This window comes from Cyprinus carpio, chromosome B12 (genome assembly GCF_018340385.1).
Source record: "Cyprinus carpio isolate SPL01 chromosome B12, ASM1834038v1, whole genome shotgun sequence".
Taxonomy (NCBI): domain Eukaryota; kingdom Metazoa; phylum Chordata; class Actinopteri; order Cypriniformes; family Cyprinidae; genus Cyprinus; species Cyprinus carpio.
Genome location: NC_056608.1, coordinates 1,535,048 through 1,548,484, shown reverse-complemented (window position 1 = coordinate 1,548,484; position 13,437 = coordinate 1,535,048). Strand labels below are relative to the sequence as shown.

At 33.1% G+C, this 13,437-nt stretch overlaps 1 protein-coding gene across 1 annotated transcript; it reads left to right on the top strand.

The window, feature by feature from the left end:
- The first annotated feature begins 1,265 nt into the window (after positions 1-1,265).
- Positions 1,266-13,156, top strand: daglb (diacylglycerol lipase, beta). Its single transcript, XM_042734918.1, has 15 exons — positions 1,266-1,592; positions 1,819-1,970; positions 2,049-2,223; positions 3,279-3,546; positions 5,588-5,710; positions 5,789-5,916; positions 5,992-6,118; positions 8,379-8,462; positions 9,672-9,749; positions 9,848-9,928; positions 10,011-10,138; positions 10,330-10,398; positions 10,529-10,601; positions 10,678-10,928; positions 12,342-13,156. Exons 1-15 carry the CDS (start codon positions 1,498-1,500, stop codon positions 12,535-12,537), a joined length of 2,028 nt encoding a protein of 675 aa, XP_042590852.1. The 5' UTR covers positions 1,266-1,497; the 3' UTR covers positions 12,538-13,156.
- The last annotated feature ends 281 nt before the right edge of the window (positions 13,157-13,437 follow it).

The following is a 13,437-nucleotide window of genomic DNA, read 5'->3' as shown; positions in this document are numbered from 1 at the left end:
TTTTATAATCTTGGCAACAAACATATCATTGGAAAGGTCTGAGTCTCAGGATTCCATATTTGGTGGTTATTTTGAGACAGAAGTAAAATTGACAGAGAAATCTAGAGAAAAATTCATCAAGCAAAATTCAAAGTAGTTTTGATGGCTCCCAGTGGCTGTTTGTGGTATGACACCCTAAACAAAATCTCACAGGAACCTCAATTTTTTTCATATCAACCTCAAATTTGGAACATAACTTATTTAGACACAAGGCTTAAATTTTATACCAGTTTTAGAGTAAAACCTGTTATGTAAAATATTTATAATAAATAAAATTAATATAGCACATTTTATTTACAGTACATTTAAACTTCGATAACTTTTTGATACTTTAATTTTGTGAAAAAATCTGCTAATTTTCTTATTTAAAAAGAGACCAACTTAGGTTTATATTCCAAAGTGTTCATAAATTACAACAATTTAAATTTGGATAGTGCACTTTAATGCCTATTTTAAAAAATGGGGGGTGACAGTTAAAGGGTTAAAAGTCCAATCCGAATGAAAATGCTCCATATAAACACCTCAATCGGAATAAAAATACGCAAACCGAATGAAATTGTAATTGGTTTGAGAAGGGTGCAATAAACCTTTCTATAAACAAACCAAAATTAAAATTCTGCCTGCCGTGTAAACGCATATATATATTGTATATATATTTTAGAAAATATTTTATAATATTAATAAAATGTATATATATTTAATAAATTTTTTTAATCGGACATTGCGTTACCATGGAAATGATACTTTAAAATCTTATGGCGGCCTCCTCTTAGTGGGCAGTGTCAAGTGTCATATTACAAAATGCATTACTGTCTTTTAGAATCAAATCTTTTTATAATCTTGGCAACAAACATATCATTGGAAAGTTAAAAATAACTTCATTAAACAAATTTCAAATAATTTTTGACAGAAGTTCATTAAGCAAATTTCAAAGTAGTTTTGATCGCTCCCAGTGGCTGTTTGTAGTATGACGCCCTAAACAAAAACCTCAATTTTTTTTCACATCAACTTCAAATTTGGAAAATAAAACATTTAAAAATAATATACATAAATAAATAAAAAATATATATGGATTAATAAAATGTATATATATTTAATTAATTAATTAACGTATATTCTGAATTACTTTTCAATAAGCATAAGTAAATTTAGATTCGATGTTTAAAACCGTTACGTTATTATTAGACCTACTTGAATTCCGCACGGAACTATTTATCTCGTGGAACTCGGAGTCGGACGCATTTGGTTGCTACACAGAGCAGGAAAACAAAGCGAGCTGAGATTTTTCTTCAAGTCAGACGTCAGCGAAAGAGGCGTTAATTACCAACATGTCACTTTATAAAGAACAGGAGAGCAGTTCCCGTCTGGCAGAGTAATATGGTCTTGCAGTGCTCGCTGTCATACATAAACGATCGCGAAAGGAGACCTGTGTTGATTTGAGAAGAGAGCGCGCTCAGGATGCCGGCGATGGTGGTGTTTGGACGCAGATGGCGGATCGCCAGCGATGATCTTGTGTTTCCTGGTGCCTTCGAGTTATTTATCAGAGCTGTGTGGTGAGACACTTGTAAACATCGATCTTTTTAACCTTCCTACACGAGTAGGAAGTGTTCAATACCATAGTAAACACACCATGCTACTAGAAATACCAAAAATGATTTGTGGGGGTGATAATGATAAGATATTCACAACTGCATGCTCATAAATATATGTTAATACCATACTAATGATCTAATGTTTGCTCTTGTGTGTTAAATGCTCACATTACTTGTCATCTCTTAGGTGGATTGTGACTTTAGTTGTCTACACCAATCATAAAGGACGGTTTGACTGTCAAGGTGGCACATATTTGCATAATTACCTGGTAGTTCTTCTCGTTCTGTTGGGTGTGATTATTTTGACACTCTGTGCAATCGTTTACATCAGTGCTCAAGGTGAGTGAGCGGGCGTGTGCCGTGGTTTCTTCTCGTCTGGAGGGTTTGTCGGTGTGACGCTGCTGTGGTTTGGTTTAGGGACCATCATGAATCCGGGTCCTCGGCGCTCTGTGCCAGCTCTGGTGTATCTGCGGGCCCTCCTGTACGTCCCCGAGCTCGTGTGGGCCTGTCTGGGGGCCGTCTGGGTGTCTGACAGCAGCACAGGGTGCAAGCCGGAGGAGGTCGGGGCTGTGATCGCAGCTGTGGTTTCCAGGTAAGGAAAAACAAATCATTTATAGTTTAATTTGGCAAGGATGCATCAGATTGATCAGAAGTGGGAGTGAAGACATTTATAACGTTGCAAAAAATGCTGTTGTGTTGAATTTATTCGTCAAAGAGTCCTTTAAAAATAAAATGCATCACAGTTTCCACAAAAATATCGTGCGGCACGACTGTTTTCAACGTTGATGATAATCAGAAATATTTCTTGAGCAGCAAATCATCATATTAGAATGATTTCTGAAGATCATGTGACGCTGAAGACTGGAGCAATGATGCTGAAAATACAGCTGCACATCACAGAAATAAATTATAGCTTACTACATATTCACACAGAACACTGATATTTTAAAATGTAAAAATATTTCACTTTTTCTGTATTTTTGATCAAATTAAATGAGCAGAGGAGACTTAAAAAAAACAATTTTGTTGTTTACAAAATGAGTTGAATTACTTTTACCATGTTTTCAATACAGACATTGTTCTAAACGCATGTGGATTTGTCCTGTCCTCATGCAAACTGTGATTAAAACAAAATAAAAGCCCATAAAAGCTAGTCTTCTCTCTTTTATATTTTTTATACAATACATTTATTCTTTATTATTGAATAGGCTTGTGTCTCAACCCTGTTGCAGCTGCATATATTTCCACTTTTAAAGTAATGATCTATTCCCTAAATCAAAACATCATCGTCCTTTCAAGAGAAGGATAAGTTAATTTCTCAAGTTAACTCTGTTATTTTTGAGAGTGGATGATTTAGTTTTTTATTTGTAGAAATATCAGGATCAAATGCTCTTTCTTGTAGATTCAGCACGAGTTTATAAAGTCAGATCATACTATAAAACTGTCAGTCTTTCAGAATGCAAAATTATATGCCAAAATGTATTAAACGGAGTTTATCTTGAACACATTCTCATTTGTGTGATTCGGTGTGTTTACTGGAAGCTGGCCTTGAATGACTCATAGATTGATTGTAAGCTCTGGTAATCGTACAAACACAGTCTTTCTGCAGGATAAAGAGTGTGTGTGTGTGTGTGTGTGTGTCCTCAGCTGGATCATCCTCCTGTCGATGGTGGTGGGTGTGCTGGTTGTGTTCGATCCTCTGGGCAGTCAGAGGCCGGGCGCTCCTCCAGACGCTCCGCGGGGGGTGAGGGATCTGGAGAGCAGCGAGTCGTCTCAGCTCTTCTACACGGCGCACACGGTGGCGTCGCGGGTTTGGGAGAGCCGTCTGCGTCTGCTGTGCTGCTGCCTGCCGCAGGACAACAACCACCGCGCCGCCTTCTCCAGCATCGCCCAGCTCGTCAGCGGATTCTTCCTGGTCCGTTGTCTTTAACACATTACACTGAAAAGTCACACAGTTCACAGAAATCTCCTCAGACCCGGCTCCAGAATCAAATCACTAAGGGTGCTCCTTAAATTAGTGAGGGTGCTCTAACTATATATATATATACACACACACTACTGTGCAAAAGTCTTAGGCACGTTAGTGTTTTCACCCCAAAAAAGGGTTTTAAGCTTCTATCTTTTGCTGTAGTGTGTCAGTAGAAAATATCAGTTTAAATTTCCAAACATTCATTTTGTCATTAATTTTAATAATAATCTAGTGAGATTTTTCAGTCTGACAGCAGCCGGTGCTCCACACAGAGATCTGATCTCACATCATCGAATCTGTCTGTGATTACATGAAGAAACAGATGAAACTGAGACACACTAAATCCAGAAGACGCTTGAAGAAACCTTCCTGCAAAGCTGCCTGAAAAACAATGTGCAAGTGCACCTGGACAAAAGCTGCTTTAAATGCAAAGGCTGGTCACACCAAATATGGATTTGATTTAGTTAATAGAACTTAATTGATAAATAAAATATTTTTGAAGGCATCCTTAATTTAGAGCATATTTACACAAGTGCCTAAAACTTCTCACAGTGCTGTAGCTTTTGGAGGCAGGTTTCTTAAAATGTCTTGAAGACGTTGCTACAGTTCTTCTGGATTTAGTGTGTCTCAGTTTCATCTGTTTCTTCATGTAATCACAGACAGATTCGATGATGGTGAGATCAGATCTTCATGTGTTCAAAAATCTCACTAGATTATTATTAAAATTAATGGCAAAATTAATGTTTAGAAATGTAAACTGATATTTTCTACTGACACACTACAGCAAAAGATAGAAATAACTGACTTGAAACCCTTTTTGGGGTGAAAATACTAATGTGCCTAAGATTTTTGCACAGTACTGTATATATATGTAGTGTATATGTATGTGTATATATATAGTGACTATATATATATATATGTATGTGCGTATGTAGTCAATAGTATAGTTGTCCTAAAACCAAAACAATACCTGTTCTTATATTAGGACAACTTTTATGAACTTTTTTTGATCCACTTTAAATGTTGATTACTGTATATACTGTACTGGTCAACAGTTTGGAATCAGAATGATTTTTAATGTTGTTTAAAGGAGTTTCTTCTGCTCATCAAGGCTGCATTTATTTGATTAAAAAATACAGGAATAAATATAATATTGTGAAATATTATTATGCTGTAAAATAACGTTTTTCTATTTGAATATATGTTAAAATCTAATTTATTCATGTGATCAAAGCTGTATTTTCAGCATCATTACTCTTCAGTGTCACATGATCTTCAGAAATCAGAAATTCTGTTTTATTATCAGTGCTGGAAACTCTTGTGCTGCTTAATATTATTTTGGAAGCTGTGATACATTTTTCTAAGATTCTTTGATGGATAAAAAGTTAAAAAGAAGAACATTTATTTAAAATAGAAATCTTTTCTAACAATACACACTACCGTTCAAAAGTTTGGAGTCTTTTGGAAAGAATTTTTATTCTTTCTTTTTTTTTGAAAGAAATGTAAACTTTTATTCAGCAAGGATGTGTTAAATTAAGAAGTGATCACAGATTTATATTTTTGATAAATGCTGTTCTTTTGAATTTTTTTATTCATCAAAGAATCCTGAAAAAAGTATTGCAGTTTCCAAAAAATATATTTGGCAGCACAGCTGTTGTCAACATTGATAATTCTAATAATAAATCAGCATATTAGAATGATTTCTGGAGGATCGCGTGACACTTTATACTGGAGGAATGGCTGATGGAAATTCAGCTTTGCATCACAGAAATAAATTATATTTTAAAGGATATTCAAATAGAAACCATTATTTCATATTGTAATAACATTTTGCAAGATTACTGTTTTTTTCTGTATTTTTGAGCATAAGAGACTTCTTTAAAAAACATCAAAAACAAAAAGTCTTACTGATCCCAAACTTTTGACCAATAGTGTGTATATATATATTAGTGGTGTCCGTTGCTATGGCGCATTGTCTTGTTTCCAGGACACAGACCTGGTTCCCAGTGACATCGCGGCTGGTCTGGCTCTTCTGCATCAGGAACAGGACAAAATGGAGCACTGCAGGGACCCTGATGAGGTGCTGTCCCACAGCCCGTCCTCTCCTATAGTGAGTCTATTACCGCCGGAGCTGATGCATGTGCAGTGTAGTTTGTGTCTGTGTGAGCTCACACGCGTGTTTTCTCAGAGGGAGGATCTGGAGGTTGAGCTTGAGAAGGCCGCTCACTTTATGAAGTTTGCAGCGGCTGCGTACGGATGGCCTCTATACGTCTACTCCAACCCGCTCACGGGCCTCTGCAAACTCAGCGGAGACTGGTGCGTGTGACATTCTCCAGCTGAAGCCTGACAGAGTTAAATACAGAGCTGCACTCATCTGAATCTGTGTTTCAGCTGTCGAAGCCGTCAGGCGGAGTACGATCTGGTCGGAGGAGACAGCCTTGGCTGCCATTTCACCTCCATCTTACAGAGCACGGGCCTGCAGTACAGAGACTTCATCCACATCAGCTTTCATAACCAGGTGACGCCACTGTCCTTCAGAAATAAAAATGATATGGCTTTGGGATTTTCAAATTGCACTGGCTGTGATTGAATTAAATAAATCCAAAGTTTTTAGAATGATTCTATGTTTCAGTGGGGCTTTACTCTAAAACCAATTTTTTTCTCTTTTATTTGATGGCTACCCACCAAATAAACACAAATTGATCACAAATTATCCCTTGTGCATCCTTAGAGACATTTTTTATCTTTTTCATTTATATATATATACAGTACAGACCAAAAGTTTGGAAACATTACTATTTTTAATGTTTTTGAAAGAAGTTTCTTCTGCTCATCAAGCCTGCATTTATTTGATCAAAAATACAGAAAAAACAGTAATATTGTGATATATTATTACAATTTAAAATAATTGTTTTTAAAATTTATTATACTTTAAATTATCATTTATTTCTGTGATGCAAAGCTGAATTTTTAGGATCATTATCACATGATCCTTTAGAAATCATTCTAATATGATGATTCATTATCAAAGTTGGAAACAGTTCTGCTGCTTAATATTTTTTCAGAACATGTGATACTTTTTTAGGATACTTTGATGAATAAAAAGTAAAAAAAAAAAAAAAGAGCTATGTTTTTTTTTAAAATATAAATATTTTGTAATAACAAATATTTACACTACTGGTCAGTAATTGCAAGTCAGTAATTTTTTTTTCTTTCTTTTTTTTAAAATAAAATCAATACTTTTATTCAGCAAGGATGTGTTAAATTGATAAAAAAGTGATAGTAAAGAAATATATTATTAGAATATATATTTATTATAATTTTTTATTTCTTATTTTGAATAAAATGCAGTTCTTTTTAAACCTTTTATTCATCAAATATATTAGACAGCAGAACTGTTTTTTCCAACACTCATAATAAATCAGAATATTAGAATGATTTCTAAATGATCATGTGATAGACTGGATGTTACATGTGACACTGAAGGCTGGAGTAATGATGCTGGAAATTCAGCTTTGCATCACAGGAATAAATTATTTTTTTTAAAGTATATTCAAATAGAAAACTATTATTTTAAGTTGATAATAATATTTCACAATATTACTGTTTTTTCTGTATTTTTGATCAAATAAATGCAGGCTTGATGAGCAGAAGAGACTTCTTTCAAAAACATTAAAAAAAGTAATGTTTCCAAACTTTTGGTCTGTACTGTATATATGAGTCAAAAATGTGTATTTTTGTGTATACTCATTTACTTCAGTCTCATTATTTTCATGAATCTAGGGCTGCAAAATGATTAATCACAATCAAAATAAAAGCTGATGTTTACACACTATATGTGTTTGCATTGTGTATATGTAAATACACATACATATATGATTATATTTGAAAAAATATTTGTATGTGTATATACGTATATTTATACTTGTACATCATTTATATTATATATATATTATATATATATATATATAATATATATATATATATATATACAGTAAAATTGTAAAAAAAAAATGTAATTGTAAAGCCAACAAAAAATATAATTAAAACAATTATTAAAACAAAATTTAAAAAAAAAAATTGTAAAAAAAAAAATCCAACAGAAAAAATTCAATTGTAAAAGCCAACAGAATGATTAATTTTGTTGTAATAAAAATAATCAAAAAATAACTATACTATTATTATAAAAAATTAATCTTAATGAAAACACATTATAAGCATTTACCTACAAAACACGTTTTACAACTTTTATTTTTATTTTATTTAGTTTTTTACAGTTTTTGTCTTGATGGCACCATTTTCTCAGGTTTGGCCTGTGGAACATATACTCATATATATATATATATATATATTAATAATCTGACACTGAACAAAAAAAAAAAAATTGCATTAAAATTAGTGTTGTTGCTGATCATTAACAAATCCAAGACTGTAATATCTTCCAAAGATTTTTTGGAATTTTTATCAGAACTGATGTTGATAAAAAGATCAATAATATAATATTTTTAGGACGTTTTTTTTCTTTTTTCTTTGACAGACATTTTTGCCCTCTAAGAACCACTTTGTAACTTTTTTTTATTTTTATTGTCTCACAAGGGTTGTTATTACTGTATTATTGAATTTAATAATAATCACAATAAAACTTTATAAGGATACTGAATTGGTTAAAACAGTGTGAATGTGGCCTATACAAACTCAAGTAGAACGAGATTGATTTTTAAACTCTATTTACTCCAATATTGTGCAGTCCAACCTCCAGCAGTGTCTGTTTACTCTAGATCTACGAGATCCCGTTTTACGTGGCGTTAGATCACAAGAGAGAGGCGGTCCTGGTGGCTGTGAGGGGAACGCTGTCGCTGAAGGTGAGTCCTGACACGACTTCACTAGTGTGTGATCCGCAGGTGTGTTTCTTCTGGACAGTCAGGCTGTTATTTCCCTAAACAAATCACACTCTCGCTGCTTGCCAGTCGTTCCTGAGCACACCTTTTATTTGCTACTGTCGAGATCATTTCATTTTCAAATGAGCCATTTCACAGAGTTTGCATGGAAAGTTGATATTAGTGTTGTTTCCTGGGCGTTTAATATCGCTCATATTTAGGATTGAGAGTTACTCACCCTGTGCTGTTCATGCCACAGGCGTAATGATTCTTACAAAGTGGTTGCCGAGCAACACACAGAAGTAAACAAAGGTGTGTGTTTGTAATTTACAGCAGCTGCAGACGCGGCTCAACCAATCAGAATCAAGGAACTGAACACTCTCATTTACTAATATTTAAATAATTTTATTACTTCTTTTTGTTGTTGCTGTATAACACTCACTTAAAGTTAATATCTTACATTTAATAGTATGATCTTATTTGTTAACTTTACTGAACTGCATTAGTTAACATGAACTAACAATGACAGCAGTTATTCATTTAAAGTTTTAAACATATTTTTTTATTTAAAAAAAGTTAAAAAATCCTAATTAAAAGTTGTTTAACAAATGTTTAGTTAACCAATTTTACCTATCATAAAATGATGTTTTTATTAAATGATAAATAAATAAAATGTAAAAAAATAAAATAACTTATTTAAAAATATATATTTATTTATTTATACAAGAGTTCTTTCTAAATAAAAAAACATATTACAAAAAATACATTTTTCAGAAATAAATATAAATTTTTCATACTGTTCGTAATGTTTTATTGCCTAAATCCTCTTGTAGCATTTAAAACAATTTTTAAAAACAATTAGTTTGAATTATTTATAGTTTTAACAATTAGTTATTAATCTCTGAACTACTATAAAAAATATATATTTATTAATGAATATTAAAAAAGAATAATAAATGATGTATAAATAAATAATTGATATACAATGAACAATTACTCTTTATTATAACACAGATTAATTAGCGAATCTTGTAATAAATATTCCTTTTTCATAATGTCGTGCTGCCTAAAGATTGATTTTAGTTGTTTAACGTTTTATTTATTTAGAAAAAAAAACAGTGTAGAATTATTTATTGATTATTTCCTAAATAATCTCTCTGTATTTCAGTGGATTTGATGGTTTTGTGTTTGCAGGATGTGTTGACGGATCTCTCGGCTGAATGTGAGAATCTGTCCGTCGAAGGCGTCTCGGGAACCTGCTACGCTCACAAGGTGACAAAACATTAAAATCATCAAAACAATACACCCACACATCACTTATCTCTCTCTCTCTGAATGCTTATGTCTGCCGGAATGTCTCTCTATCGCAGGGCATTTCTCAAGCTGCACATTACATCTACAAGAGACTAGTGAACGACGGGATTCTGAGTCAGGCGTTCAACATCGCACCTGTGAGAGCGGTTCTGCTGCGCTTTCATCATCCAGCGGGAGAACCAGCAGCCCAATCAAGGTTTGTCTTGTGCTTGTGTGCAGGAGTATAAGCTGGTGATCTGTGGACACAGTCTGGGAGCGGGCGCGGCGTCTCTGCTGGCCGTTCTCCTGCGCAGCACACATCCCACACTCCAGTGCTACGCCTTCTCTCCACCAGGGGGCCTGATGAGGTAAACCACTCAGCACTTGCACAGTTTTTCAGCGAGCTTTGCTTAACAGTCCTAAACTGCAATCCTGAAACACATGCAGCTGTTTTATAAAAGCACGGTTTGCAATTATCATTGTGCACGTCCAAAGAAACACGCATAGTATTTTGTCAGTAAACAGCACTTTTAGACTCGTGTCTCCTTTCTCTCTTCAGTAAAGCGGTGGCTGATTACTCGAAGCAGTTTGTCGTCTCAGTGGTGCTCGGAAAAGATCTTGTACCCAGGTGAGATTTAATCAAACGGCCACACGGTCATCCGTCAGATGCGTGCTTGATAAAAGCGTGGCTATATTTAAAGAGCCTGTTTCTGGCTCCTTTTTTCTCACTTCCATTGGTTCGTGTTTTGTTTCTGTAGATTGAGTATCCCTAACATGGAAGACTTGAAAAGAAGATTACTAAAAATGGTTTCTAACTGCAGTAAGCCAAAGGTGAGGTCGCTCACGCCGTGTGAATCTGACACTCTGCCCGCCGTTGCTCTATCAGTGATACGTTTCTGTCTCTCAGTATAAGATCTTAATGCGCGGCTGCTGGTACGAGCTGTTCGGAGGAGATCCGGATGATTTCCCTACGGAGCTGGAGAACCGGCGGGAGGAGGTGCTTAACCAGCCGCTGCTGGGCGAGGAGAGTCTGTTAGTGCAGCGCTCAAACACCTACCAGAGCCTGTCCTCCGACGACTCGCCCGCACACCCCACACACCTGCCCCTGTACCTGCCCGGACGCATCCTGCACATCACCGAGGACGGGCCGGCTCGCAGGTCAGCACACACTGATGAAAATGATATTATACAGTGTATACGACAAGACAGACTTCTTGATAAAATAGCAGACGTACTGTACAAACACCTGTGACGCTATAAAGCAGTCCTACGACTGATAACTACACGGATATAAAACTGTACTTTTACTGTCACATGGTAAATATTGTAATACTGCCCAGCCTTAATATAATAACTCCTATTGATATTTTTTATTTTCCTGTCTTATTAATAGCTTGTCACACTTCATCAGTTAGAATAAAAAATAATATATATAATAAAAAACAATTAAATATGTCTGTTATTAAAAATATAATTTAAAATAGTTAAAGGTAATTTAATAAAATATTAAAAATGTTTAAATTTATTCATGTCTGGAATAAAAAATTTAATTATTAAATGGTAGTTAATAATTAAAAAAATATATAATAAAACAATGACATTTATTTCTATCTGTAATTTAAAAAATAATAGTTAAAAATAATGGCTGAAAAAATTATTAAATAAAATAATGTAAAAAATATACATTTTATTCATGTCTGGAATTAAAAATTTAATTATTAAATGTTAGTTTATAATTAAAAAATATATAATAAAACAATGACATTTATTTCTATCTGTAATTTAAAAAATAATAATTAAAAATAATGGCTGAAAAAATTATTAAATAATGTAATGTAAAAAAAATTACATTTTATTAATGTCTGTGATTTAAAAATGTAGTTAATAATTAAAAAATATATATATAATAAAACAATGACATTTATTTCTATCTGTAATTAAAAAATAATAATTAAAAATAATGGGTGAAAAAATCATTAAATAAAATAATGTAAAAAAAATACATTTTATTCATGTCTGTAATTAAAAATGTAATTATTAAACAGTAGTTAATAATTAAAAAAAATAAAACAATGACATTTATTTAATAATTAAAAATAATGGCTGAAAAAATGATTAAATAAAATATATGATTTAAAAATGTAATTATTAAACAGTAGTTAATAATTAAAAATATATATTATAAAACAATGACATTTATTTCTATCTGTAATTTAAAATAATGGCTGAAAAAATTATTAAATAAAATAATGTAAAACAAAATACATTTTATGTCTGGAATTAAAAATTTAATTATTACACAGTAGTTAATAATTAAAAAAATATATAATAAAACAAAAACAACAATTACTACCATCAATAAAAAAAAAAATAATAAAAAAAAATAAAAAAATAAATAAATAAAATAATTTAAAAAAATTAAAACAAATTTAATTAAAAAAAAATTAAAACAAAATAAATTAAAAAATAATTAAATTAAGTATATAATAAAAATAATTTAAAAAAAAGTTAAATTGATCCGTGTCTTTCTTTATTAAAATCTTTGACGTCTCTCTCTCTCTCTCTACACAGACACTGCTTCGCTCCGGTGAGATACCGTGCCGAGTGGTCGAGCGAGACATCGTTCCGTAATGTTCTGATCAGCCCGCGGATGGTCGCCGATCACATGCCTGATGTGGTTCTGCGTGCTCTGCGCAGTCTGACCCGTGAACAGCCGTTTGCTCTCTGCCCGTCCTCCACGAGCAACAGCCACCTGAACGTCATCTGAGCTTCACAAAGACTGTCAGGAGCAAGATTTCCTGGACTCCTCGATTCATTTAGTGTATTTATTTGTGCATTTATACTCCCGTTAGTGTGTCTGCTTTTTAAAGTGATCATGAACTGCCATATATTCCCATCATCCATAAACGTTATCATCGCATCACATTATTTGCAGTGCTGTGTTGTTCAGCTGTAAGAGTGACTTTTGTTTTTGTGATCGTTCAGTGAGGACTCGAGCAAGAAAGTGTCAGTATTATCAGTGTACTGGTGGCGTGATGTTTTTTGTGATGTATCTTCGCCAAATGAGGATTGGCAAAACGCCATATGAGACTTTGATGCATGGCACCAAACGCATGAAAACCTTCCTTCTGATGTAGACGAGAGTCTCTTCATTTACTCCACTGTGCCCTTTTCAGGATATCATGCATTTCTAAAAATAAAAAGGCTGAGGAAAAGATGGTCTGTTCAAGTTGTAAAAAAGTGAGACTATGAAAAGTGCATGTTTTTTTGTTTTCTTGGTTCTGGCAAATAATAAATCCAAGTTATATAGGAAACAGAATATCATTGGTGGTGAAGAAATTAATCTTGTATATATATTTATATAAATATATATAGTGTACATATATGTGTGTGTGTGTGTGTATATATATAAGTTGTATATATTAGGTCTTTCTATTCACTACATTAATTTACTGCCACATAGTCTTCGTTTCTTATTTAGAGTATCATTTCATTAAAAAATGATTTAATATTTCCATATTTATAAAATAAATTAAATTAATGCATTTAGCAGACGCTTTTATCCAAAGCGTGTTACAGTGCATTCAGGCTATCAATTTTTATCTATCATGTTAATTTTTATCATATCTTGTTAACGCAATGCTCTACCACTTGAGCTACAGGAACA